Source organism: Actinia tenebrosa, unplaced genomic scaffold, assembly GCF_029948245.1.
Source record: "Actinia tenebrosa isolate PJP-AT-01 unplaced genomic scaffold, QUT_ActTen_1.0 PGA_scaffold0__85_contigs__length_37466705, whole genome shotgun sequence".
In the NCBI taxonomy this organism is placed as follows: Eukaryota; Metazoa; Cnidaria; class Anthozoa; order Actiniaria; family Actiniidae; genus Actinia; species Actinia tenebrosa.
Genome location: NW_028292569.1, coordinates 7125491 through 7151691, shown reverse-complemented (window position 1 = coordinate 7151691; position 26201 = coordinate 7125491). Strand labels below are relative to the sequence as shown.

At 36.7% G+C, this 26201-nt stretch overlaps 3 protein-coding genes and 1 long non-coding RNA gene across 7 annotated transcripts; 2 read left to right on the top strand and 2 right to left on the bottom strand.

Moving 5' to 3' along the window:
* Positions 1–26: 26 nt before the first annotated feature.
* Positions 27–6243, bottom strand: LOC116308754 (uncharacterized). Its single transcript, XM_089028115.1, has 5 exons — positions 5906–6243; positions 4722–4778; positions 4481–4577; positions 3512–3654; positions 27–2312 (listed from the first exon to the last, which is right to left on the bottom strand). Exons 1-5 carry the CDS (start codon positions 6086–6088, stop codon positions 2217–2219), a joined length of 576 nt encoding a protein of 191 aa, XP_088884241.1. The 5' UTR covers positions 6089–6243; the 3' UTR covers positions 27–2216.
* Positions 6243–9928, top strand: LOC148913369 (uncharacterized). Its single transcript, XR_016119407.1, has 2 exons — positions 6243–6304; positions 9617–9928. It is a non-coding gene; the product is annotated as an uncharacterized LOC148913369 (long non-coding RNA).
* On the bottom strand, positions 9366–14242 carry LOC116308661 (uncharacterized). Of its 2 annotated transcripts, none has more exons than XM_089028104.1 (5): positions 13853–14242; positions 12915–12971; positions 12288–12381; positions 11127–11284; positions 9366–9769 (listed from the first exon to the last, which is right to left on the bottom strand). In XM_089028104.1, exons 1-5 carry the CDS (start codon positions 14048–14050, stop codon positions 9674–9676), a joined length of 603 nt encoding a protein of 200 aa, XP_088884230.1. In that variant the 5' UTR covers positions 14051–14242; the 3' UTR covers positions 9366–9673. The 2 variants fall into 2 exon arrangements, with proteins under 2 accessions (XP_088884230.1, XP_088884234.1); XM_089028108.1 differs by having other exon boundaries at positions 13921–14060.
* LOC116308676 (uncharacterized) lies at positions 12379–24337 on the top strand. Of its 3 annotated transcripts, XM_089028085.1 has the most exons (4): positions 12379–12636; positions 16393–16578; positions 22155–22274; positions 23169–24337. In XM_089028085.1, the coding sequence occupies exons 3-4, from the start codon at positions 22201–22203 to the stop codon at positions 23821–23823; spliced, it is 729 nt and encodes a 242-aa protein (XP_088884211.1). In that variant the 5' UTR covers positions 12379–12636; positions 16393–16578; positions 22155–22200; the 3' UTR covers positions 23824–24337. The 3 variants fall into 3 exon arrangements, with proteins under 3 accessions (XP_088884211.1, XP_088884219.1, XP_088884214.1); XM_089028093.1 differs by lacking the exon at positions 16393–16578; XM_089028088.1 differs by lacking the exons at positions 12379–12636; positions 16393–16578 and adding an exon at positions 20520–20590.
* Positions 24338–26201: the final 1864 nt, after the last annotated feature.

The window sequence follows — 26201 nt, the reverse complement described above, 5'->3', positions numbered from 1 at the left end:
ACCAGGAGCATCAATCAATGCACAAACCAAACTTTCATATTTATTTCTATAAATTTGGTCTAAAAAAATCACTTATAAAAAATGTAAACACTATAGAGCAGGTGCATATTACGTCATGGCCGCCATCTTGTTTGACGATACAAAGCATTCTTCATTAGCTTCTCTTGTTAGGTCAACCAAGATGACGGCTGTTTCATTGTTATTCATGTCTCAAGGGATTTGTAGTCACATGGCTGCACACACTCTACACCAGATCCCAATTCTATTCTTTGAACCTGGCTTTTGTTTTGTTTGAATTCTTGAAATTTGAAAAATCAAAACCAGAAACTTCTAAAATATATATTTTTCTCTCTCTCTAAACGTTTCTGCACGTTTTCTCAGCTATAATTTCGTGTGCTGACATCATTTTTAATACATGAATGTGATACATTTCATTGGCGGATCCAGGGGGGGTTCGAATGGTTCCACGGAACCCCCCTTGAAGGTTTGATCTTTTAGGTAATAGAAATATGTCTTATATAAATTTTGCTTAAAAGTATCCACAAGGATAATGTTGAACACGAAATGATAAATATTTGCTGTTATAATGTTTAATTTACCGTTTAAGTTCCGTTACTAGATAGTAAATTAGGTGATTAGAGCCAATTGTTTTGTCAGACGCGGAGTAAACAAAAGAGAATTATACACAGTTTAAGAAACGGAACCCCCCTTTGAAAAATCCTGGATCCGCCACTACATTTCAAGCTAAGTAGGCATCATGCAACAAAACCTTCACCAGCCTTTTTTAAAATAGTGGTATATTCTCACTCTGCACCATCACTCCAGGGATCATACAGACCTCTTTAGGCTGCGTTCATAATGTATGGCAGAGGGGGAGGAGGAAAGGTGAAATTGAGGGGGGATTGGGAAAATGTTGGTAGAAAAAAGGGGGGATGGGCAAATTTTTATCAGAAAAAGGGGGGGATGCATAATTGTTGGAAGAAGCTACAAGCCTTGCTGCGGGGGATCCTATTTTTTTGCATGACTTTAAGGGGGGTGTTAAGAATTATTCTGGATATTTCAAATTTTCACCTGCCCCCCTCTGCCATACATTATAAACGCAGCCTTGGCTTCGTATGCAAATTATCCATTTCAGATTACATGAAATTCCCTTGAGAATTGCTCTCTTATGACAAACATGTTAAAATATTTACACATGAAAGAATCAACTCCCAAGAGTGGCATCACATCGTCTGAAATGTGCACAACAAACAACGAAGCTAAAGAGGTCGATTGACTCATCCTGGGTAAGGTATAATACCGTATTGGATCATAGCGATTCCGAGGGCGACAGGGAGCAATAGCCTCAGCCGGCCTTGTCATCGCTCCGGAGAAGAGTGGAGCGCCGTCGAGTCCTCCAAAAGCGTTTGAACGAAGAAGGTGATGAAATGTTATATTCTTAAGACTGGTATTTATGACCAGCTGGCGAATAAGGTTGTCACCAGTTGTTCCAGGGGGGACGTGGAATGTGAGAATAGGCACGGTCTGCGGATTTAGATCCTTCATCGCGCTGATGCAGGGTGAGAATGTTGACAAAAGAAATGTTCGCTGGAGTGCATGTCTCCCTTTTATAATATGAAAAAACACGACATGTTGGTTGCCATAACTAAACATAGTTAATGGAGCGGAATGATTGGGAAACCTATTGTTCTAGGTTTTTGTTCGACTTTATCCATTGTTATATGACGTTGACCGTGCACAGAGAAGGAAACATTGCTCCGTTTGTTCCCCTAAAAAATCGTTGTAAAATACTTATTTTTTGTTAATTAATCTTATATGATTAATACTAATGTTTATTGAAAAGGAAATTGCCTTTTTTCATGCTTTCTTATTTATCATCTAGTAACTTAACTGTATCTTCGTGGAAATATTTATCCGCATAGTTTGTGGTCATCAAATGAAAGTTTTCACTTTCAAAATGTTCATACTTGAAAATAATAAGGAAGTGAGTATTTTTAGCCATACTTGCTTTGGTTCATTGTGCACGGTCAGTATCACGTGATGGTATGGTTCAACCTCAAACGCAAAACAATAGCTTTGTTCTATGGAGTTTCCAAACCATTCCGCTCCATTAACTATGAACTAAAGAATCAAGGTTATACATTGTACTACGTTGACCACCATGGTGATTATGCCGTCACTGTAGCTGTTATGACGTCAATGTATCTGTTATGACGTCAGTACTTATGACCAGAGTTTATTTCGCCGAGTGTTGGTGCGGAGGGATTGGTGGTTAGGACCATTAAATTTGGGTCGTGATCTATTGGAACATCCTGGAAATAAGAGGAACAAAGGAATTGTTCGTTTTAGCTTTATTAAAAGTTGTTTTTACCCAAGATGGACCACAATGCATCATGTTGAAAAAGCGTTTTTACCCAGGGAGGACCACAATGTATCATAGTAAACAAACGTTTTTATACAAGATGAACCACAATGCATCATGGGGAACGAAAGTTGTTTTTACCCAAGGTAGACCACAATGCATCTTGGTGAACGAAAGTTTTTTACCCAAGGTAGACCACAATGCATCTTGGTGAACGAAAGTTTTTTACCCAAGATGAACCACAATGCATCATGATGAACGAGAGTTATTTTACTCAAGATGGTCCACAAAGCATCATGGTAAACGAAAGTTGTTTTTACCAAAGATGGACCACAATGCATCATGCTAAAGAATAGTGGTTTCTATTCGAGATAGAACACAATGCATCTTGGTGAACGAGAGTTTTTTACCCAAGATGAACCACAATGCATCATGATGAACGAGAGTTATTTTACTCAAGATGGTCCACAAAGCATCATGGGGAACGAAAGTTGTTTTTACCCAAGATGAACCACAATGCATCATGATGAACGAGATTTATTTTACTCAAGATGGTTCACAAAGCATCATGGGGAACGAAAGTTGTTTTTACCCAAGATGAATCACAGTGCATCATGGTAAATGAAAGTTGTTTTTACCCAAGGTGGACCACAATGCATCATGTTGGAAAACGTTTTTACTCAAGGTAGACCACAATTACATCATGGTGAACGAAAGTTGTTTTTACCCAAGATGGACCAGAGTGCATCATGGGGAACGAAAGTTGTTTTTACCCAAGATGGACCAGAGTGCATCATGGGGAACGAAAGTTGTTTTTACCCAAGATGGACCAGAGTGCATCATATTGAAAAACGTTTTTACCCAAGGTGGACCATAATACATCATGGTAAACGAAAGTTGTCTTTACCCAAGGTGGACCACAATGCATCATGGTAGTGAAGAATAGTGGTTTATACTCAAGGTAGAACACAGAGCATCGTGGTGAACGAGAGTTTTTTACCCAAGATGGACCACAATGCATCATGATGAACGAGAGTTATTTTACTCAAGATGAACCACAATGCATCATAGTGAACGAAAGTGTATACCCAACCTACAAATCATTCTGATAACTATCTCTATTGGGTAGGCATGGCATATAGTACTTACTCCGGGTGACGTACAGCAGTAGCACCTGGCTCTGCATGCAAACCCAGAGCCAATCAGGGAGATCAAAAACATGAAGAGTGCACACGCAAGGACGACAATCCAAAAAATTCCAGAAACTTCCTTCGTACATTCCTTAAAATTCCCTGTTTATTAGCAAAGTAAAACATGAATAAGTTGGACGATCTGCCAATAATATAAATGACCTGATGCTCATAATATACACCGAATCGAAATATGGCGGCTAATTTGAATAACTATTGATCTGCACTGACTAGCGACTGACTAGCCTCTCATACATGTGAAAATGCTTTTATGTTTTCACGTGAACACGAGGTTAGTCAGTCGCTAGTCAGTGCAGAACAACAATTATTCAAATTGGTCGCCATATTTCGATTCGGTGTATTGTGTTTGGATTTTCGATCCTTAAGCTTTTTAGATAAAGCTGGGCAGTTGTTTGGTTAGCTGTTGTTTAATATTTTATGTATTTTTTCTCTTGATTTCAAGGTCGTGGTTAGTTGAATGTTGGTTGTTGCTGGGTGGATGGGTGGGTAGGTTGGATGATCAGTTGATTCGGGTCGGTTTGTTTGTTTGTTTGTTGGTGGGTGGATAGGATGGTTGGTTAATTAATTACTTGGTTCCTGAGTTGGTTGGTTGGTGGGTTGGTTGGTTGGTTGGTTGGTTAGTTGTTTAGTTGGAGGGTTGGTTGGTCCGTGGGTTGGTGGGTTGATTGGTGGGTTTATAGTCAGTTGGTGGGTTGGTGGGTTGGTGGGTTGATTGGTGGGTTTATAGTCAGTTGGTGGGTTGGTGGGTTGGTTGGTTGGTAGGTTGGTAGGTTGGTGGGTTGTTGGTTGGTTGGTGGGTGGGTGGGTTGGTGAGTTGGTGGGTTGATGAGTTGGTATAGTTGATATAGTTGATGGGCTATTCACAGGTCATTGCATTAAATATCCAATATAATAAATATATATTTACCATTTCCACACAGGTTTACCACGTAAAGGGCGCCTATTACGATGACTTCAAAGGACGATAGACAACAGAGGATACAACTCGCCATGTATGTCAAAACCTGCAACAATGTTATCAAATATACAGATCTCCGTATTCGGCTAAATAGGTGGGTTAAGTGCGGTTTGTCAGGCAGTTTACCCGTCTGTTTATTTGTCTGTCTTCCTGCCAGCTTATTAGTTTGTTGTCTGAAATAAGTACTTACCACGCATTGTCCTCGTTGACAACCCGCTATACACCCGATGATTCCTGCAGACAAGGTCTGAAATACAAATGGTAGAAGAGTCTTTTCAATTTGGTCCATCCGTCCATCCATCCATTCATCCATCCATCCATCCATCCATCCATCCATCCATCCATCCATCCATCCATCCATCCATCCATCCATCCATCCATCCATCCATCCATCCATCCATCCATCCATCCATCCATATATACAAAATATTGGCCTTCTAACTTTGAAACTAAGCACGTTAAAAAAATGTTTCAGTTGGTAACAAAACAATTCCCCAATAATAAGCATTTGTTTTTTAAATGGTTTTTTCATAGGGTCTATTTACCCCTCTAAACATTATCTGTCCAACCGTGTTTGTCTTTAAGTATGACTTCCGGTCGAGTGTTTAATTTCATTTCCGGTTAGTGAATCTAAAATCGTCGAATCGTATTTAATTATTTCCAATATCATCAATCTTTCTTTACAACTCTTGTGTGACGGTTTCGAGACAGGAATGTGAAACTTCGTGAAAATTCAGGAACATGTACCAAGAAGAAAGGTCTTCTTAACCTTTACCTTAAACTACTGATCGGTTAGTGAATCTAACCGGCTTAACCTTGACGTAAGAAATCGGAAAATTCATTTTCAATATCAATCTTTCTTTACAACTCTTGTGTGACGGTTTCCAGGAATGTGAAACTTAATTCACGAACATTTTCCAAGAAGAGAGATCTTCTAAAAATCTTTCTTTCTCAAAGAAATTCAATAAAGTTGAAAATTGGAATTCCGAGTGTCTACAATGACAGGACATTAATAGAAAACCTGCAAATGCATAATTTAAGTCGTAGAATATAGACGAAACAGTTTTCAAAATAATATGCCGCCAAATAAAATAAAATGCTCAAAACTTTGATAAATTATTAATATAATTTTTAGTTAATGGATTTGTTTGCCGTTGGTTTAAATCCAAACTATCTGTGAAACATATGTTATATATTACTGATTCTGTAGAAATATAAATTTACAATGTCTTTGATTTCGTTATAGAGGAGACCTTCACATTAAAAAACAAAATTATTTCAGCAAACATGGTCAATTTATATAACATTTTGAGACCAAAGCTTAGTAAAGTTTTAACTTACCAAATGCAATAGTTTTCCTATTAGTTCACTCACCGTCACTCCGAATGCGATAAGGGACATCCATAAAGTTGAATAAGCAACAACTGCTAGTTCTTGATTACTCTCGAGATCCACTCCTGCTAACAAAAAGACAATGTAAGCACCGTAACCAGTCGAGGCAAGACCAATGAGAAGTTGAAAAATCGCCGCAGTGACAATTCCACATATTACAGCCATCGTCACTCGATGAGAATACTAAATAAAGCTTGTAATTATCACAATATATTTTCGAAGCTTCAGTTCCAGATGCACTTCGTAAGCTGGTATGTTTCGATACTTTTCAATTTTCAATTTTACTCTTAGTCTTAGCGGAACTTGGCAGAAGACTCAAATTATTGCTTGATAAACGGATCAAAGTGTCAAAGAATCCTGCTCAGAAATTTGTTTCGTCTGGTACGTGTTTGATCAAAAACTGCCAAAAAGTTTTCATGAATTCAATTAATCGATCGATAGTTTGTGATCCGTTTGTAATAGGTCAGGTACACGTCAAATGGATATTGGATCGAATTGTAACGGCAATTGATTTTACTAGATAGAGTTTTTTTTTTTTTGAAGCGATACTTACATCGCTGTTTCTAGAACCGGAAAATTTATGAGTAAACTACGAATTCATGAAAACTATGAAAATCCAGTTAATTCTATAATTACAATGATGATGATGATGATAATATAATAGCAATAATAATAATAGCAATAATAATAATAATAATAATAATAATAATAATGATAATAATGATGATAATAATGGAAACTTTATTTCATTTTTTTATTTTTTATTTATGATTGTAAATCTCGCTACAAATAGGTAATTTACGACAGACTGCTTGAATTGAAGACACACGCAAATACATAAAGATAATAATAATAATAATAACAATGATAATAATAATAATGATAATAATAATAATAATGATAATAATAATAATAATGATAATAATAATAATAATGATAATAATAATAATAATGATAATAATAAATAGACTTTATAGTTATACATTAGTAGATATATTTTTATAATAATAATGATAATGATAATAATAATGATAATAATAATAATAATTATAATAATGATAATTATAATAATGATAATAATAATAATGATAATAATAATAATGATAATAATAATGATAATAATAATAATAACAGTGAACAGACCCTAAAAGACATACAGATACAGGGTATGGAAATTAAAATTGAAACTAGAAAAAATTCGTGTAGAGAAAATGAGAAAATGTTACAGATAATACTTGAAGTTCACATGAAGATAACCACATTTTGGCCGGAAAACAAAGAGAAGAGAAAAGAAATGAAAAGAAAAGAAAGAATACGAAGGAAAACTTGTAGACTTAAAAGAGTTCATGACAGTAATCTTCAAAAACATCACTTAAAGCTAAGGAAGATTTCGTGTTATGAAGGAAAATACCTCGAGAATACGTGAGGCCCACTTGAGAAAGAACAATCTTTGCTTTAGTGACGTGCACCAATATGGCGGCCATGACATCATACCAGGACGTGATAGACCCCTTCCAGCATGTCGGAATGCAGCTCAATTTGAAGGAGATAACGATATTTTTTCAATTCTCAGGAGATTGAAATTCGTTTGTTTTTCCCTCCAAATTGAGCTAGTTTGACGTCAAATACAAGGAGTCTATTGTGAAATGATTGATGACTTGCGATCAACATGCCAATATTCTCTAAAGCTAGGATGATTTCATAATGAGTATATTTGGGGTTTAAAAGAGATTTAGAAGTATGAAACTAGAGAAAACATTTGCGCATGGGTGCACTTCAGCACGTTTTCTAAGAATTTTGAAGAGTTTGAGTGAGAAAATAAATGTTTGTTTTCTCCAAGTATACAAAAAAGTTCGCAAGTACACTTTTGTGAGACCAAGATACTGTATTAACAAACACAATATGAAAGAATTAGCCTTAAGTTTCAAGCACGGACACTAAGTTTTGGCATTTTGTGAAGTCCAATTTATCAGGCATGTTTGGTCAAATTTATGTTTTGACTAATTTGCATACGGATTCAGAGCATGCGCAGATGTTTTTCACTCGTGTCTGGAGGTATAACATTAAATTTGTCTTACATTTCGAAACAGCGGAATAACTAAAGCATTCTGTGGTTTTATGGTTTTTTTATTTATTTCATTTTTAATTTTTTACCGTTTTTGTTATTTTATGTCTTCTTCGTCCTTTTTTTAAAGTGCACATGAACCCTTCGACAATACTTTCAGTACTGATTCTGCATAAAGTAAATAGTTGATTGGTAAAATATTTCTTGATTTGAGTGATGCGTCTTTAAGTTATGAAGGTTTATACTTCCAATATGTTAATGATGATGACGTCAGGTAAGGTATTTGAGTGTTTTTGTTGTAACTAGTAATACTAAATGCTGGCCATTTTGAAAATAAAAATTGTAAATAGCTTTCATGTAAACCATGAGTAAAATAATGATGCTTTTTTAAATACTGTTTCTATGAACCAGTTCGATTTTGTATATTTGATTAAGCCTTAATAGACGTCACACTCATTAGCATATTGGAAGTATAAACCTTCATAACTTAGAAACGCATCACTCAAATCAAGAAATATTTTACCATTCAACTATTTACTTCGTGTAGAATCAGTACTGAAAGTATTGTCGAAGGGTTCATGTGCACTTTAAGATCATCCAGTAATCGACCAAGTTACCTGTGACTGAGGCATAATAATTTCCAGTTTAAAATCACGCGTTCATTCTCTTGAGTATTGTTTCTTCGTAAAAGAAAATGGCATCTAAATATACTGCTGGGTTGCGATCAGCTGATTAAAGTCTTTGAATCTCATTATCTGCTCCACATGGTGGTCAAACACTGGCCACTATGTACTGTCAGATAGAACAAATTTTATTGAAAACTTGTGATTCAGCTGATGAACATTCCACACGAGACAGGAAATGACGTCAAGTAAAACTAGCCAATAGTACTTGATGATATCAAGTACTATTGGCTTTATGAGATGTGTTTTTGTCACTCGGTAAAGATCTATATGCTACATCGAGTGTACCATTGGCTTGTTTCTGCTTCTTATTCTCGTCAAGAACATGCACCTTAGTGTTGAGTCTGATTCAATGTTCTTTGTATTCAACGAAACCATTTCCATGACGGAATGACCTTGTAACTTTGGCGATGACATTTTTTATCGAAAATAGGTGTATGCCAGAGTATTTTACTTATTTAAGTTATTATTATTATAAATATTAATAGAGTGCACGCACTAAAACCGTGAAACAAATACTAACTTTTAGCACTAAATGGTGATAAATAAACAATAGAAAACAAAGGATTCTGTATGAAATAGTACTAATTAGTACTAATTAATGTTCACGGATTTAGTGCGTGCACTCCAATGTGACGGCAGCCATGTTAGATGGCAGGAACAATACAATCGTTTTACATGAGAAAGAATAAAATTCCCAAGAGCAAATGGATTTTATTTTTCTAATCTAACCACATGAGGGCCATCTAACCACATGAGGGCCCAAGCAGTATTATAGGCGTTGGCACGTGATGGTGCAAAACCTCTATTGTATACATAGGTTTGACTGGTAAAAACTGAATAAGTGAAATGCTTGCTACAAGGCCCAGCTTGCTGCCTTCTATTCCCATATTAGTGTAACTTTTCAGGCCCTGTTTTGAATAACATGGTTGTCATCTTTCTTAGATATTGGGCTTCCTTTGGTATACTTTATAATTCAGTAATATGGGTTCCCTGTGGCTTTTACATGACGGTGATTTCCTGCATCTCGTAGTCAACTGCAGGAGCAACAGCTGAAGCGGGAATAATAAATCTTTCTGGTCCTTCGACATTTGGATTCTATACAAAGAATGGTAGATATATTTTTTAAATGCTGGATATCGTATAAAATATATACACTAAATGAATGCGAAGCTATCTTGAAAACATAAAAGAAATCACACTTTTTCTTGATAGAATTTGTGGCTTTGTGTGTGTGTGTGTGTGCGTGTGCGTGTGTGTGTGCGTGTGTTTCAATGTTAACCTCGTATCCAAGATAATCTTGAGAAGGGCAAATTGCAAAATAATTGTCGGGTTCAAAACATAAATGCTGAGACCGAAAGGTATTCTGGGAAATGATATAATTATCCTCTGATGTATTCATTTTAGATACCCAGTCGATATGACACGTGTTAAAAGAATACGTGCTACATATATGACACATGGTCTGAAATGGGGAAACATTGCACCATAGATGAAAAACATTCCTAGTAGGGAAAGAAATAATACTCAAGGGAATGACACATGGTCTGAAATGGGGAAACATTGCACCATAGCTGAAAAACATTCCTAGTAAAGAAAGAAATAATACTCAAGGGAATGACACATGGTCTGAAATGGGAAAACATTGCACCATAGCTGAAAAGCATTCCTAGTAAAGAAAGAAGTATTACTCAAGGGAATGACACATGGTCTGAAATGGGAAAACATTGCACCATAGCTGAAAAGCATTCCTAGTAAAGAAAGAAATGTTACTCAAGGGAATGACACATGGTCTGAAATGGGAAAACATTGCACCATAGCTGAAAAGCATTCCTAGTAAAGAAAGAAGTATTACTCAAGGGAATGACACATGGTCTGAAATGGGGAAGCATTGCATCATAGCTTAAAAGTATTCCAAGTACAGAAAGAAATATTACATCATAGCTTAAAAGCATTTTAGTAAAGAAAGAAATAATACTAATAATACTCGAGGGAATGACACATGGTCTGAAATGGGGAAACATTGCATCATAGCTGAAAAGCATTCCTAGTAAAGAAAGAAATGTTACTCAAGGGAATGACACATGGTCTGAAATGGGGAAGCATTGCATCATAGCTGAAAAGCATTCCTAGTAAAGAAAGAAATATTACTCAAGGGAATGACACATAGTCTGAAATGGGGAAACATTGCATCATAGCTTAAAAGTATTCCAAGTACAGAAAGAAATATTACTCGAGGGAATGGCACATGGTCTGAAATGAGAAAACATTGCATCAGCTTAAAATCATTTTAGTAAAGAAAGAAACAATACTCAGGCGAATGACACACGGTCTGAAATGAGAAAACGCTGCGCCCAACGTAAAGAGGTTCATTGGAATTGGTTTGAACCAGAGGAGTCTAACTACAGAGTTTCACACAGGAAGCCCAAGCAGGTCACGTGACAATCAACATTACCTGACGTTCACAACATTTACATTTGGCTACACATGACAGAATGGAACCAATCAATGCAAGTAGAAAGGTAAATGCAAATCCTGAAATCCATCCAAAAAAATACGGGCTTAAACTTTCTTTTACTTTCGTTTTCTTTCCAATGAGAGGAAACATCGTATCTGATGGATGGAAAAAAATACATATATACAGTCAATGTCATTAACGTTGTCCAACAAAAAAAGACATTTACACATTTACACATTTACACATTTAGACATCTAGACATTTACACATTTACACATTTACACATTTAGACTAAAAGAAATATCACGTGTTTCCTTGAACGTTCTTGCATAAAACAAACGCTGAAATACCATTCTCCATCTTAAATCCTTACTAAATGTTCAGGGCATTCTGGATTTTTGATTCACGAGTTGAATTTTACATTTAAAGTTCAGGCTGACGCACACGAGGTAAAGAATACATAATGAAACACGTGATGTATCTTTTAGTCTAAATGTGTAAATGTGTAAATGTCTTTTTTCGGTGGACAACGTTAATGACATTGACTGTTTAAGAAAACAGGCTTTCGTCAAAACAAAAAGGTTTGACCCTCGGGGACAAAAGGTAACTGATTTTTACTGGTGAACGTCCGCCATTAAGCTCCAGCCCCACCCCCCAAATAAAAAGCGTACCTTTCCTGGCAAATTTCATCATATTTCAATTAAAAAGACTATAAGTACAGGGGCTTTTAAAAGTGTCCAAAACTAACAGAGAACTCGTTGTCAAGGGGACGCCTCCAAGACTTCTCATGATCAATAAACAAAATTGTTTTGCTAATAAAGCTTTTAATAACTTGTGACGCATTTCCGGGTCCAACTCCTCTCAAAAACCGCTAAAATAAAGCGAGTAATGTTCTCATTAATAATATGGGCTCCAATTGAAACGATTATACCTTGGGAAAAAAATCCTGCCATGAAGAAAAACAAAGAAAAATCTCTATAGAATTGCTTATTCGTTTTGAACCCGGGAAGTGGTTTTCCCGTACGTTTGAAGTTCCACTTAAAAGCTTTATTAGAATCAAATTCAAAACTCGCCCCATTCGTTTCTAAAGTGGCCAATCGGCTGACGTCAATGATATTTGTTTTGTATTTCAGTTGTAAAGGCATGTTTTATACTGACCCGTCCAAATAGGAGACCAGGAAAAGACGCCAACCACCAGAAACTCGGCACTTGATAGACATGTCAAGATGCAGAACACCATGAACGACATGACCTGGACAAGAGAAATATCTTATTTTAGCAAATTTCATTGGCTGACGAGGAAATAGTGAGAAGAACACCATGACCTGGACATGACCTGGACATGACCTAGACATGATTTGGACAATGAAAATATTATAGTAAAATTCATTGGCTGACGAGGAAATGGTGAGGGAAAAACTCCAGAAGAACATGATCTGGACATGACCTGGACAAGAGCCACGGAAATCACATCACTTAAAAGCAATGCCACAGAGATCACTCGAAGGTAAGTAAATATTGCAGAATAACAAAAGAGTATTGAGACTTCAATAATGTTATAAATAATACAACCGACACTATTTGAGAAAAACGTTTGCGCATGCGTGCATTTCAGCACGTTTTCTAAGAATTTAGAAGAGTTTTGAGTGAGAAAATAAATGTTTGTTTTCTCAGAGTGTACAAAAAAGTATACTTTTTCAAGCGAGTATATTTTTGTGAGACCAAAATACTGTATTAACAGATACAATATGAAAGAATTAGCCTTACGCTTCAAGTAGAACCTACCGCACATTGCCCTCGTTTGCAAAGAGCTGCTATCCCCAGAACGCCTGACATAGTTTGCTGTAAAATAAGCAATTTTTCTACGTTAAATTCAGTGACTTATTATATGTCTTACTATCGTGATCGAATTCTTATTTCTGCTACCAGTTATTTCTGCTTTATGACACTGATATATGTATCATAACCACGTGTCTTTACCGTCTTCTGACTAGCTCAGAGGTTGTTTCAGGGTTCAATCTGTGAGTTAGCCATACCCTGACTTAGATCAGCCCAGAGGTTGTCTTAGGGTTCCATCTGTGAGTTAGCCATACCCTGACTTAGATCAGCCCAGAGGTTGTTTCAGCGTTCAATCTGTGAGTTAGCCCTGCCCTGACTTAGATCAGCCCAGAGGTTGTTTTAGGGTTCCATCTGTGAGTTAGCCATACCCTGACTTAGATCAGCCCAGAGGTTGTTTCAAGGTTCAATCTGTGAGTTAGCCATGCCCTGGTTTAGTTCAGCCCAGAGTTTGTTTCAGGGTTTGATCTGTGAGTTAGCCCTGCCCTGACTTAGATCAGCCCAGAGGTTGTTTCAGGGTTTGATCTGTGAGTTAGCCGTGCCCTGACTTAGATCAGCCCAGAGGTTGTTTCAGGGTTTGATCTGTGAGTTAGCCGTGCCCTGACTTAGATCAGCCCAGAGGTTGTTTCAGGGTTTGATCTGTGAGTTAGCCCTGCCCTGACTTAGATCAGCCCAGAGGTTGTTTCAGGCTTTGATTTGTGAGTTAGCCATGCCCTGACTTAGATCAGCCCAGAGGTTGTTTCAGGCTTTGATTTGTGAGTTAGCCATGCCCTGACTTAGATCAGCCCAGAGGTTGTTTCAGGCTTTGATTTGTGAGTTAGCCATGGCCTGACTTAGATCAGCCCAGAGGTTGTTTCAGTGTTTGATCTGTGACTGATCTCACTTACCACTACTGCATGTACGGTTATGAATACTAGCACAATCGTAAATGGCATAACGAAAGCACCAAGACTACCTGCATCCTCTATGAAACGTGTTATAATATAGAACCAATAAAACGCGTAACCAGCGACGCCAAGAAAGCCCATCCCAATTATCAGCAAGAGAACAGAAATAACCAGAATTACACACTGAAGTAATGCCATAGTTTCGATCTTCAACTGATTTAAAGATTCCGCTATAAAGTGAGAACCCTCACACCTTTGAAAATGTGATAAATTTTGACTACTTGAGGGTAGATATTTTATAAACACTCTGCTCAAGTAAATCGATGCTGACAACTCAGATTTGCTGATCAAAACAGCACAGAACCTCTGGAAGATTAAAATGTAATGAAAGATAACGTAGCTGCTCTAAAAGAGAATTCGTTTATGATTTTTGAATATCTCTTTCGGGTAGTTTTTCCGCCTTGGCGCAAATATTCATCAATTATTTTCCAATATGACAATGATTTATTTCAAAACTCATTCAAAGCGAATTCCAATCTCTGTAAACTAATGAACAATTCGTATAACTTGTTGGATGACGACGAAACCATAGCTGGAAGCAGCCGTCTTGAATGTTCAGTTTTGAATGCGTGCCTGATTTATTCTTTTTTAACACGATGTGATTCTTTAACCAATTAATTCCAACTACGAACAACTCTAACTTTATTGAGGTTTTTTTTTACTGTAACACTTTCTTTTTTAACTTTTCTTTTTATCAGAAAAAAGAGTGTGCAGCGAAAATTGAAATCTTTCTTGAAGATCGTCGATAATCCAGAAAGCGTACGAAATTTTTTAACTTACAAAAATACATTTTTCTTGTAAAATTTCATGTTTAACACGAGTCTAAATAGTTTACGTGCGAACTTCACGAAACTTTTATTAACATCTTTATGACAACTTTGAATATCACTCCTTTTTCAAATCAAGACAAATTTCTCTACAGCGTACGAGACGTAAACAATCTTTTAAGCATCTTTTAAAAGCATCTGCCATACGTAAAGGTACATGTCATTCCTGAGGTCAAATGGGCTTCCTGTGGTAAAAATGCGACTGGGATTTCTTTGCCCACAAAATTTACCCCTGAGACCCCCCCTTCAAAAAAAACCTGGATCCGCCCTTGAGCATAGTGTTTTGAAGGAAAACGGTTTTTTTTTTTTCTTCATAATTTTAAACTTTTATCTTTCATATGTTTGTGAAACTTCTTGCAATTTTTGATTCGAAAAGCCAAAATTTGAGAAAAATCGAAATCCTGACTTATCAAGACCGGAAATGTACCGTCGCTTAATATATGCACATTTGTCATGCTCCTTTGTCATTGTAAAAAGATCCTACATTGCGATCGTCCAGAATACCAGATCATTTGACAAGTGATGACAAAATGGAAGGCTCAAGGTGTTTTGGCCAACACCATCGTTGCTCCCTGCAGCTTCCGGCTCCAAACAAAGAAATGTGTTTTTCTCGAATCTTTTTTGCCGCTAAAACCTCAACTTCAAAAAGCTAAAAGTCCCTTGGATTTCATTCGATTTTTTAAAAATTTGTTGAGTTTATAAAGTAACTCATGATCCAAAAAAGAGTGTCTCCGATTTTTGAAATTTAATTTCTTTCCAAAGTTATGACGCTTTTTACTCTAAACAATACTCCGAAAGCGATCGCTGAACTTTGATCAAAACAGATATCAAAAATCTTGGACACCATTTCTGAGCTTATTATCTCCTGAGTATGTTAAGCCATTTTTCGCAAACATAGCTTAAAATGTACGTGTCCGTTAACGTTTTCACTGAGGCATGGTCAAATTTCGCTTCGAGGACAATAATGTGAACAACAATAAAAAAAATCGTATTTTGAAAATTTCTTCATAAACTATATTTACTCGGCTTTCAGAAAATGTATACTTTGTTTGTGTTATACTATAAAGCCAGCGCGTTATTTAAGTTGGCGCGCACAGTGGTCGTAAACGTATCCTAATACCTTAATGCGTTTGAATGGAAAAAAATCTTATTCTCAAGAAACTTTTTCGAATTTTTTGGATCGAAAATTCAAAGGTTTTAGGATGGAAACAAATTCAACGTTTGTGGATTAAAAAAATCGAGGCAACCAATTTTAATGCGTTTAAATGGAACAAAAATTCAAAGCCTCACTGGCAATTTCATACAGCTTAAACAAAGAGTCTTATTCTCACTGGAAACTTTTTCGAAATTTTTTGGATCGAAAATTCAAAGGTTTTGGATGGAAACAATTTCAACGTTTGTGGATTTAAAAAATCGAGGCAACCAATTTTAATGCGTTTAAATGGAACAAAAATTCAAAGCCTCACTGGCAATTTCATACAGCTCAAACAAAGAGTCTTATTCTCAAGAAAAGGGTACGTGGTCTGAAATGGGAAAGCATTACCGTGACGCCCAACGTAGAAAGATCTATTTTCAGTGTGGAAACAATAACGACTTACTACTTTCTTTAGTCAAAGAAACTCTTTTTATGTTCGAATTCATTAACTTCAATAGAGTCAAATGTTCCTATGGTAACCAATCGTCAAGGTAACTAACTACCCACGTACTGGTCCTCGAAGATAAAGACTGAATGCGTTCAAGACTCATTCACTTGAAAATACAGTCGTTTTACCTTGGGAAAATAGGCTTAAAATCACTTAATTTTCAAAGCCATCCGCTACAACTAGCAGCCACGATAAGGTACGTACGTATATGTCGTTAACTAATGACCTCCTAAACTATTAAGCGCCAAAATTCGCCCCCTTAAACAATTTATATAACGTCCTTTTGACCAAAGTCAATGACCCCATTATATCCTTATACTATTTCATTTAATCCACAAAAAAATTATCTTATTCGCATTCATTTTTTACTAATACGCCAATAGACCAATAAAAAAGCTATTAACTTAGGCTTACAAATATAGAATTTGATTTTTCTCTCTGCCGTACTCGAAATTGCTATTTTTGAAAATGGATTACTTCGAAGCGCTTTTTTCTTTCACTGTTTTGCTTTGTTGACTCATAACTGACCATTCTCAAAATTAAGAAGTTTGGAAGGTACTTTTTCCAGATTAATTTCGTGATATTCTTATTTTTATTTTCCTCTTTGTTTGCCTCTATTGCAAGATTTAAATTCCCAAAGGCTTTCACAAAGATCAGAAATAATATTCGCCAATTTTCGGTTCAGTTGTAGAACCGTAACACGCTAATTCCAATTTCAGTTTGTGAGTTAGCCGTGCACTGACTTAGATCCGCAAAGAGGTTGTTTCAGGATGATCGGTAAAATGTGAAGGTTCTTGATTCTGAATGTCATTTTTCTTGATTCTTACGCGCGAAATAAGCGTCGTTTGACGCGCACAATTAAATAATCATCTAATGTTAACATTTATCGTTGGAATTAATAATTAAAACTAAAGAATCATGCCAAGGTCATGGAAACGCAATAGAATAGTCCCTATTCTCATTTAGCAAACACCGCTGTGTTCCTTGACAACAGACTCATTTGCAGAACATGGGTTTCGGCGTCGCTTACTACTCTTTTCTTTGCCGACGCGCTGATCGAGATATAAAAGCAATATTTTGAGGGAGACGATTTTAGACTAAATGAAATATGTCAATCTTCTAAAATCTTTAAATTATCCCAAAACTTCCCTCAAGACATAGTTTTTCTTATTGATTCAATAAAATAAAATAATTGGTATCTCTATACATTAGCGACCATTAGATACGACGACGAGTACGAGATCGAGTACGAACTTTTAAATTGGTCCTGTGCTCGTGGTTAACACTAAATCGTAGTTGATTTCCAATTTTTTACAATCTGAAGTTTCAATCTACGTACACGATCACGACTACAAAAAGATAGTGCCTCTCTTTAAAAGTTAAACACTCGTACTCGTTCTCGTACTCGTCTCGATCAGCGCGTAGCAGTGAAATGAGAGGTAATATGAATATGTAATGTATTCAAGTTATATGATAATAACTAATGCTAACTTTAAATCTTAGTTAGTTCATTCCAAAAGCTCTCAATCCGCTTTACAACATTAAACCTTATACACTTATTTCAATAAAGTTAGTCACCTGAAAAGCTACAAAGCTGAGACCGACAAGGATTATGGGTAAATACATTTTACATGTTTCAACTGATTGTGATAACTGTTGATGGACTTGAGTTCTTCTACCAGTTACAAGTTCACCCCCTCTGAGCATCCTCAACTGCTGCAGTTTGTGTCAAAAGCTTTACTTGTTGGATATAGAACATTTCCCCATGATTCTCAGCGATCACAGCTTTCTAGGTTTTTGGTGACTAACTTTATTGAAATAAGTATATACAAAATACTATGAAATATTGATTGAAAATATAAACTATGTAAAGAATGTACAACTTGAAAAAGACCTATGTTTAAAACTATCTTAGTGGTATCTGTGAAGAGTTTTTGTCAGTTTGTCAAACTTTCCATGTTTAAGCTCTGAGTTTTTTGGGTTCGAGTTGAGTGAATGACGTCATATACCTCACTCGACCCATTCCCCTTGAGGCGAATGCTGGATACAACACTTTTAAAGAAAAAAAGTCGTAAAAAATCTCAATCTGTTCCCTTGAATATGAATAAATTATTTGAACAAGTGATTAGGTGTTTGGTGTTCGGTGTTGTATGTGAGTAGAGTTGTTTGTTGGTTCTCTCCTGTGCTTCGAGGGTTTTCCTAAATTCCTAAATTCTAATTAGATCACAGAATGAGGGCCACAGGTTTGTTAGCCAATGGCTATTAAGTGCTACCCTCGTGAAAAAAGGACGTTTTTTCATTGTTATTAGCGGAGTCTTTGGAGCGGAGATTGTTTCAAAGTCTGAGCGTTTTTTTGTTCAAGTAGAGCTTTAAGTATCTGTAACCAATATCGTTATCATTGAAATGCAACCCGCGATGTTTGATGTTTCGTTTGCCGACTAGAATATCAACTACTGTACCGTCAATCAATGAACTGCAATAAGAAAAACGATATCTTGAGGGAGGTTGTGAGATTTTAGAGGACAGAAATATTTCATTTAGTCTAAAATCGTCTCCCTCAAAATATTGCTTTTTTATGCCAGCGAACCGAGACATCAAACCTCACGGGTCTCACTTCAACGATATTCGTAGTAATGGTTGTTGAATGTATGTTGTAGTGGGCTGTTTGTACTTGTATATATTGCATGGAGGAAATATTTGATCTTGGTGATAAGTGTGGGCATATATTAATGACTTAGGGGAGTCAGGATGACGTGGTGGTAAAACGCTCGCCCCTCACCTCTGAGGTCCGGGGTTCGAATCCCAGTCACTCCATGTGAGCTGAGTTGGTTGGTTCTCATTCTGACTCCGAGGGTTTTTCCGGTCCACCGGTTTTTCCTCCCTCCTCTCAAAATCAACCCTAACTAATTCAAACTGGTTCGAGCTGTGCTCCGGGGTCATACATGGACTGTATAGCGGCTGTCAGAGGCGCCTTCACATGCTTTCAGTTCGATCCCGTTGAGCTGCGCCACTACTGTACTTGCGGTGGTGATAAGCGATGACAAGCTTTCTTAAAGTAGTAAATCAAGAGTGATATAGCGATAGTGCACTCGCTTCTCACCTCTTGGAGTCTATCACTCATACTCGTGTTAGTCTTCCGCGCAGCTGTTCTTAGCGTCGTCACTCAACGCAAATTTAAATTTAACAATTGAAATAATAAATTTGGAGAATATATATATTGATATAGAATATATATACACTCAATGGAAGAATCGTTGTCGGGTTCAGAAACATAGAACATAAAAGCTGAGATCGAAATGGCATATGGGAAATGACATAATTATTTTATAATTTATTCATTTGCGCCATCCATGCAGTCGGTTTAGAATGCCAAACGCGTATTAAAAACAGTGGATGATGCCACGGCTCGCCGTTCTCAGCATGCATCTAATTAACGTACTTCCCATGTGCCGTTTCGGTCTCAGCTTCTATGTTCTATGTTTCTGAACCCGACAACGATTCTTCAATAAGCCTGAAGCGAGATGACGTTTTACCCCCGACTCTATACCATAATAATAGTTTTTAAAATTCTTTCATATTAAAATTTTGGATTCCTTAGAGAACACAGGAACAATAGTCACAATTAAAAAACAAAAGCAGTGTGAAAAGGATTATGGTCTAGAGACGGGGGTAAAACGTCATCTCGCTTCAGGCTTATTGAGTGTATGCATATATAGAAACAAGCAGACGTCTTATATGGCCTTTTTACGTGACGCTTGATTTAAACGTCAATTTTCCGCCCTCTGATATAAACGTGTTTTTGTTTTAAGCGGTTCCACCAATCAGAGCGCGTGTAGTATCTCAACTATTTCATAAATATGTATCATATATATATTTAACGTTGTAGTTAACCAAAAGTAATTATCTATCATAAAAATTAACTAACGATTCTCACTTAGCAACTACAACTCAAAACAAGTGCATTCATAAATCAGCGTATCTTATCAGCGTCCTTCTACTATCATTGAGAATGCTACATAATAGTCCAAACGACTTGTTTATCAGCTTTCTTGATCTTTAATATTTATTTCTGACTAGCTGGTCGTGGTTAATTATGAAGATGATTAGCTTGAAAAGTGAATAAAGCTCGTTCGTTTGGTTCTAAGTTTTTTCTTTTGAGTTTGTAAGGGCTCTGAGCTACGAAGACCAAGGCCTCGGAGTTGAGTACGGTAAGGCGAGAGAGACAAGGGCAGGTTTTTTCAAACTTATTTTTAATCGATTTTTCGCTTAAAAAGCAATAGAAGCTTCCTGAATTCGTGCCATTGTCGCTAGCACTAAACAAAAGCTTCAAAAGCGCTTTTAGATTATATATTTCATCGGTATAAACGTGTTTGAAAAAGAGGTTATTTTACAAATAAAGAACCGATACTAGAAATCGTGGTAAAATATCGGGTCACTTTTAAATTGCAGGCAATACATCTCAGTCTTTTTGCATAAATACAAAATATTTTTCTTTACTTTGCATTGTGAATTGCAGCTCGAGTGATCGTGGTAGATTATAACGAGAGTCTTTTAGAAGCCAAAACACCGTTTGCCTTTAAATAATTTCAACATTATTATGGGTTATTCAATAAGTAGTCCTCATTTAAGGAATCCGTCAGACAACTTTTTGCAATAAATTTGCTATGATTCTCAAATTACCTTAATTTAGTATTGAATCGAAAAACGTTTTCTTTTTTCGTTTTTACTTAGTTTCTGCCATTATTGGCTTTCTCCCTTAATTCATTCTTCCTTTTTAGGCTTCTTTGTTATATTCTTCTTAGTTTATTGATTTCTTGCTTCCTTGCTTCCTTGCTTGCTTGCTTCCTTGCTTGCTTGCTTGCTTGCTTCCTTGCTTCCTTGCTTCCTTGCTTCCTTGCTTCCTCGCTTCCCCGCCTCCTCGATTCCTCGCTTCCTCCGGCTGGCTTCCAGGCTTCGTCCAACTTTTTATCTAACTTTCTTTTTCATTCCTTTTTGCCATCTTTTGTCGTTGTAGTTTCTTCTCCATCAACCTTTCTTTCCTTCAATTACTTTATGATAGGCTATTTTGGCTCGAGGCTAATTCAACTATTTATATCTGGCTGTTACTAAAGTTGGCTCCAAAATAAACTACCGGAAATTGTACACATTTGATATGATTGACATTATGTAAGTTACGAACAATATCTCAGTGCCTGCATAGAACCAATATCGAACGAAGAAATAGATAATAAGATCAAACAAAAATAGAAGAGAATAAAGTAAAGCACAGCTAATAAATGAAATTTGGAATCGGAGAAACTCATTAAAAAGTAAAACAACAGGAAAGATAATATTAACAATAATAATAAATTATTATTATTATTATTATAGTGATAATAATAATAATAATTTTTTTTTTAATTCTTTTTTAATTTCAATCTAAGAAAATAATCTTATAAATAATAATAATAATAAATATAACAATAATAATAATAAATATAATAATAATAGTAATAATAAGTATATCATATTGATACTAATGATATCGAAATAATATAAAGTGCGCCTGGATTGTATGCACACTATTCACGTGTTCCAGTGAAGGCCCGTGAAATTTCAAAGTGTTTGTATTGTTGAAGTTGTGCATTCTTTACTTTACCGTTGGTATTTGTGACACTGATTCGAGGCTAACCCTGAGTAAATGAGTGTAATCAAGGAACACAGCGGTAATTTAATCATTTGAAAACGATTAAAAAAATTCTCTGTTTTTTGTTGTTTTTTTCTTCCCCTCAGATTTACCGCTCCGTTAATTTAAGTAACGCATTTAAACAACTTCACCATGTTGCACTGGATTTCCTTATTTCTGGCGCTGATGATATTGAACCATCCTATAACTGAGGGACGTCCCGCAAGGTTAGTAAAGGTGCTGATACACGATGCAACATTGAACGCAACATTGCAAGCAACAAATTCGAATCGGGGTGACACACATTGCAACAAAATCACGCAACATCGCTTGTGTCAGCCTGCTATGTTAAGATATTTGATCAGCAGTTATAAATTTGGTGCAAGCTGATTGGGTGCTAATTTCAAAATATTGCAGGTATTGTTGCAGCCATGCCCACATGATAAAATTTGTTGCGCGCAATATTGCAAGGGAGTAGAGCGCGATTCAACTTCAGATTTGTTGCGTTGCGTGCAACAAGTTTGGGGTAGACACGCTGCAACAGTCCAGTTGCGCGCAATGTTGCATGCAATGTTGCACCGCGTGTCAGCAACTTAAGGAGACTAGCTAGTTTGTTAGGGAAGGGATTCGTTAGGGGGGGTGGGGGTGTGTTGCATTCTCACTTGCACGAAAACATACATCCTAAAGAGGCTTTGTAGCATCACTTGTCTGCAGCCATGTCAAAAACAATGCCAGGAATGTACAATACAATCGTTTTACATGAGAAAGAATTCAATTCCAGAGAGCAAAGGTATTCTATTGTTCTGCCATCTAACCACAGGCATCCCAAGCTGTATTATTGGCGCCGACACGTGATGGTTCAAAGCCTCCATAGTCCCCTTATGACTATGACTATTATTATTATCATCATCATCATCATCATCATCATCATTATTATTATTATCATCATCATCATTATCCATTTTCTTGAGGGGAAAAAGGTCCAAATACTTAGCCGCTATGTTGGTTGACTTAACGAAAGAAACCAAGACTAAATCCTTTTTCTAAAGGTCATCCATGATTGCAACAACGACGTCAAATGCATAATGTAGTCCTGATTAATATAGTTCTTTTTTGAATAGGACGTCATTGAAACGGACCATCAGACAGAATACAATCTTGGCTTTTAAAAAAGAATCGGCCCTACTTCATCTTTTAGATAGGCCATTCCTTCCCTTCAAAAAAGACTCGACACCAGACCCTACAGATGACACATTCCTTCCCTTCAAGAGAGACTCGACACCAGAACCTACACCTGACCCATTCCTTCCTTTCAAGAGAGACTCGACACCAGACCCTACACCTGACCCATTCCTTCCCTTCAAGAGAGACTCGACACCAGAACCTACACCTGACCCATTCCTTCCTTTCAAGAGAGACTCGACACCAGACGCTACACCTGACCCATTCCTTCCCTTCAAGAGAGACTCGACACCAGACCCTACACCTGACCCATTCCTTCCCTTCAAGAGAGACTCGAAACCAGACCCTACACCTGACTCATTCCTTCCCTTCAAGAGAGACTCGACACCAGAACCTACACCTGACCCATTCCTTCCTTTCAAGAGAGACTCGACACCAGACCCTACACCCGATCCATTCCTTCCTTTCAAGAGAGACTCGACACCAGACCCAACGCCTGACCCATTCCTTCCCTTCAAGAGAGACTCGACACCAGACCCTACACCTCCCATTCCTTCCCTTCAAGAGAGACTCGACACCAGACCCTACACCTGACCCATTCCTTCCTTTCAAGAGAGACTCGACACCAGACCCTACACCTGACCCATTCCTTCCCTTCAAGAGAGACTCGACACCAGACCCTACACCTGACCCATTCCTTCCCTTCAAGAGAGACTCGACACCAGACCCTACACCTGACCCATTCCTTCCCTTCAAGAGAGACTCGACACCAGACCCTACACCTGACCCATTCCTTCCCTTCAAGAGAGACTCGACACCAGACCCTACACCTGACCCATTCCTTCCCTTCAAGAGAGACTCGACACCAGACCCTACACCTGACCCATTCCTTCCTTTCAAGAGAGAAGGTCCCATTATTCCTTTCAAGAAAAGTCGGAGAAGCTAATAAGACTGAAAAAGAAAGCCATATAAAACAGAGAATATGTTTTTGGCAACAAAATATTTGCTCGGTATCATCGTATTGCAAAATTTATTTAACTACTTCAAAGCAAGGTATAAGTTTTAAAATCGATCAAAAGAAATAAAATGGTCAAATCCATAAATTCTATTGCTGAGAATTGTGATACAGTATGATAACTGTCTACATATAATGACATGTTACCGTTACGCTACTTTTTCATATAATTATCATCATCTCCACTACCACCATATATCTTCATCATATCATATCATCATCATCATCATCATCATCATCATCATGTAGCATCATTATCACCACCACCATCATCATCATCATCATGTAGCATTATCATGAAGCTTCATCATCATCACTATCATCATCATGTATCACCATCATGGTCATCATCATCATCATCATCATCATGTAGCATTATCATGAAGCTTCATCATCATCACTATCATTATCATCATCATCATCATGTATCATTATCATGTAGCTTCATCATCATCATCTTCATAATAATAATAATAGCTTTATTTAACGAGGTTAATCACATTACAGTCGCAGACTAATAAACTTGTGGACCTCCCTCATCATCATCATCATCATTAGTAGTATCATCATCATCATTATCATTGTTGGGGATTTATTGTACATAAATCCCAATTTCCCAGCCCCAAAAAGGCAAATATCAGCTCCCATTTCACTGCTTCAGGACCGTCTTATAAAAGGCCGGTTGAGACGTGTAACACTATGAACATGCTCCGGAATAGATCCTAACCCTAATGAAGTTTCATACCCAAGTATGAACCACAATCCTTTTCAAAATGTCTTTTTATATTCAAATGTCAAACTCCTTTGAGATACCAAGACAATAGTGAAAATTAGCATCACGAAAAGCTACCGAAAGGGATTCTGGAAGTGTAGGTATAAAACGTCATCGTGCTTGAGGTGTATATTCAGATATGCAAGTTAGAAGTGTGGTTTCAAGATGGGCGCTTCTCTCACATGTCAAACTGTTCGCAGAATTTCCAGACATTCAGAGGAGATTTACTGAATCTTTCAATCAAACATTTGGGATATCTTTCTTTAATTTAGTTCAGGGAATTTTTGAAGCCAGAAAATAATTTTTTTAAGTATATTTTAAGAAAGAAAAATGCATTTTTCAAGAATGAAGTTGGAAAATACTTGATATTTTTCGACAAAAAGTCGTTGTTTTGAGGTCATGAAGTCGGCAAAACAAGACTAAACGCTTCGTAGGTCTTCACATCGTAGAGCAAAAAATACCATATTTTTTATCTTCTTGACGAGTTAATAGCAAAAATCTATACAGTTTGGTATTTTGGTATTAAGTCACTCTCCGCGGTTAAAATGTCTCGCTTGGTCAAACAGGTTCTTGTATTTGTGGGTATCTCAAGCATGTTAATGCCTGGGATTTTGTTCAAAAGGGCAAAAATTACTTCACCGTAGATTACTCATTTTTAGATGTAATTGAATGCGATTGCAACAGTTATCCTTATTTGGGGTGCTTAACTTTTTGGATGGATAAATTTGCATAAAAGGTGGTCACGTGACCTTAAAAGGGGGAAAATGCTAAATTAAAACTAGATGATGGTTTTAGATTAATTGAAAGTAGTGACAAAGATACAGATATTCACGTTTGGAGTGGTCGACCAAATTGTTTACGAAAGTAGAAAAATGGGCATAAAGGATATTTTTGATAGGCCACATGACCTGTTTTGTCTAGGCATACATTCTCAACGTCAATTGAACGACTTTAGGAAAGGAAACAAATTAAGGTTGAAAAAGTTCAGCAAAGACTTAAATTGAGCACCTACTATTAATATGAAATTTTATGTTAATCTTATGTAAATTTCATGGTCACGTGACCAAAATCTTTCCCGTTTATTGGAACCAACTTGTAAAGATCCACGATCTAAGAAAGTTTGAGAAAGCTGGTTATACTTTAAGCAGAAACACCAGAGAAATTATTTTTTAATGGTCTGATAGA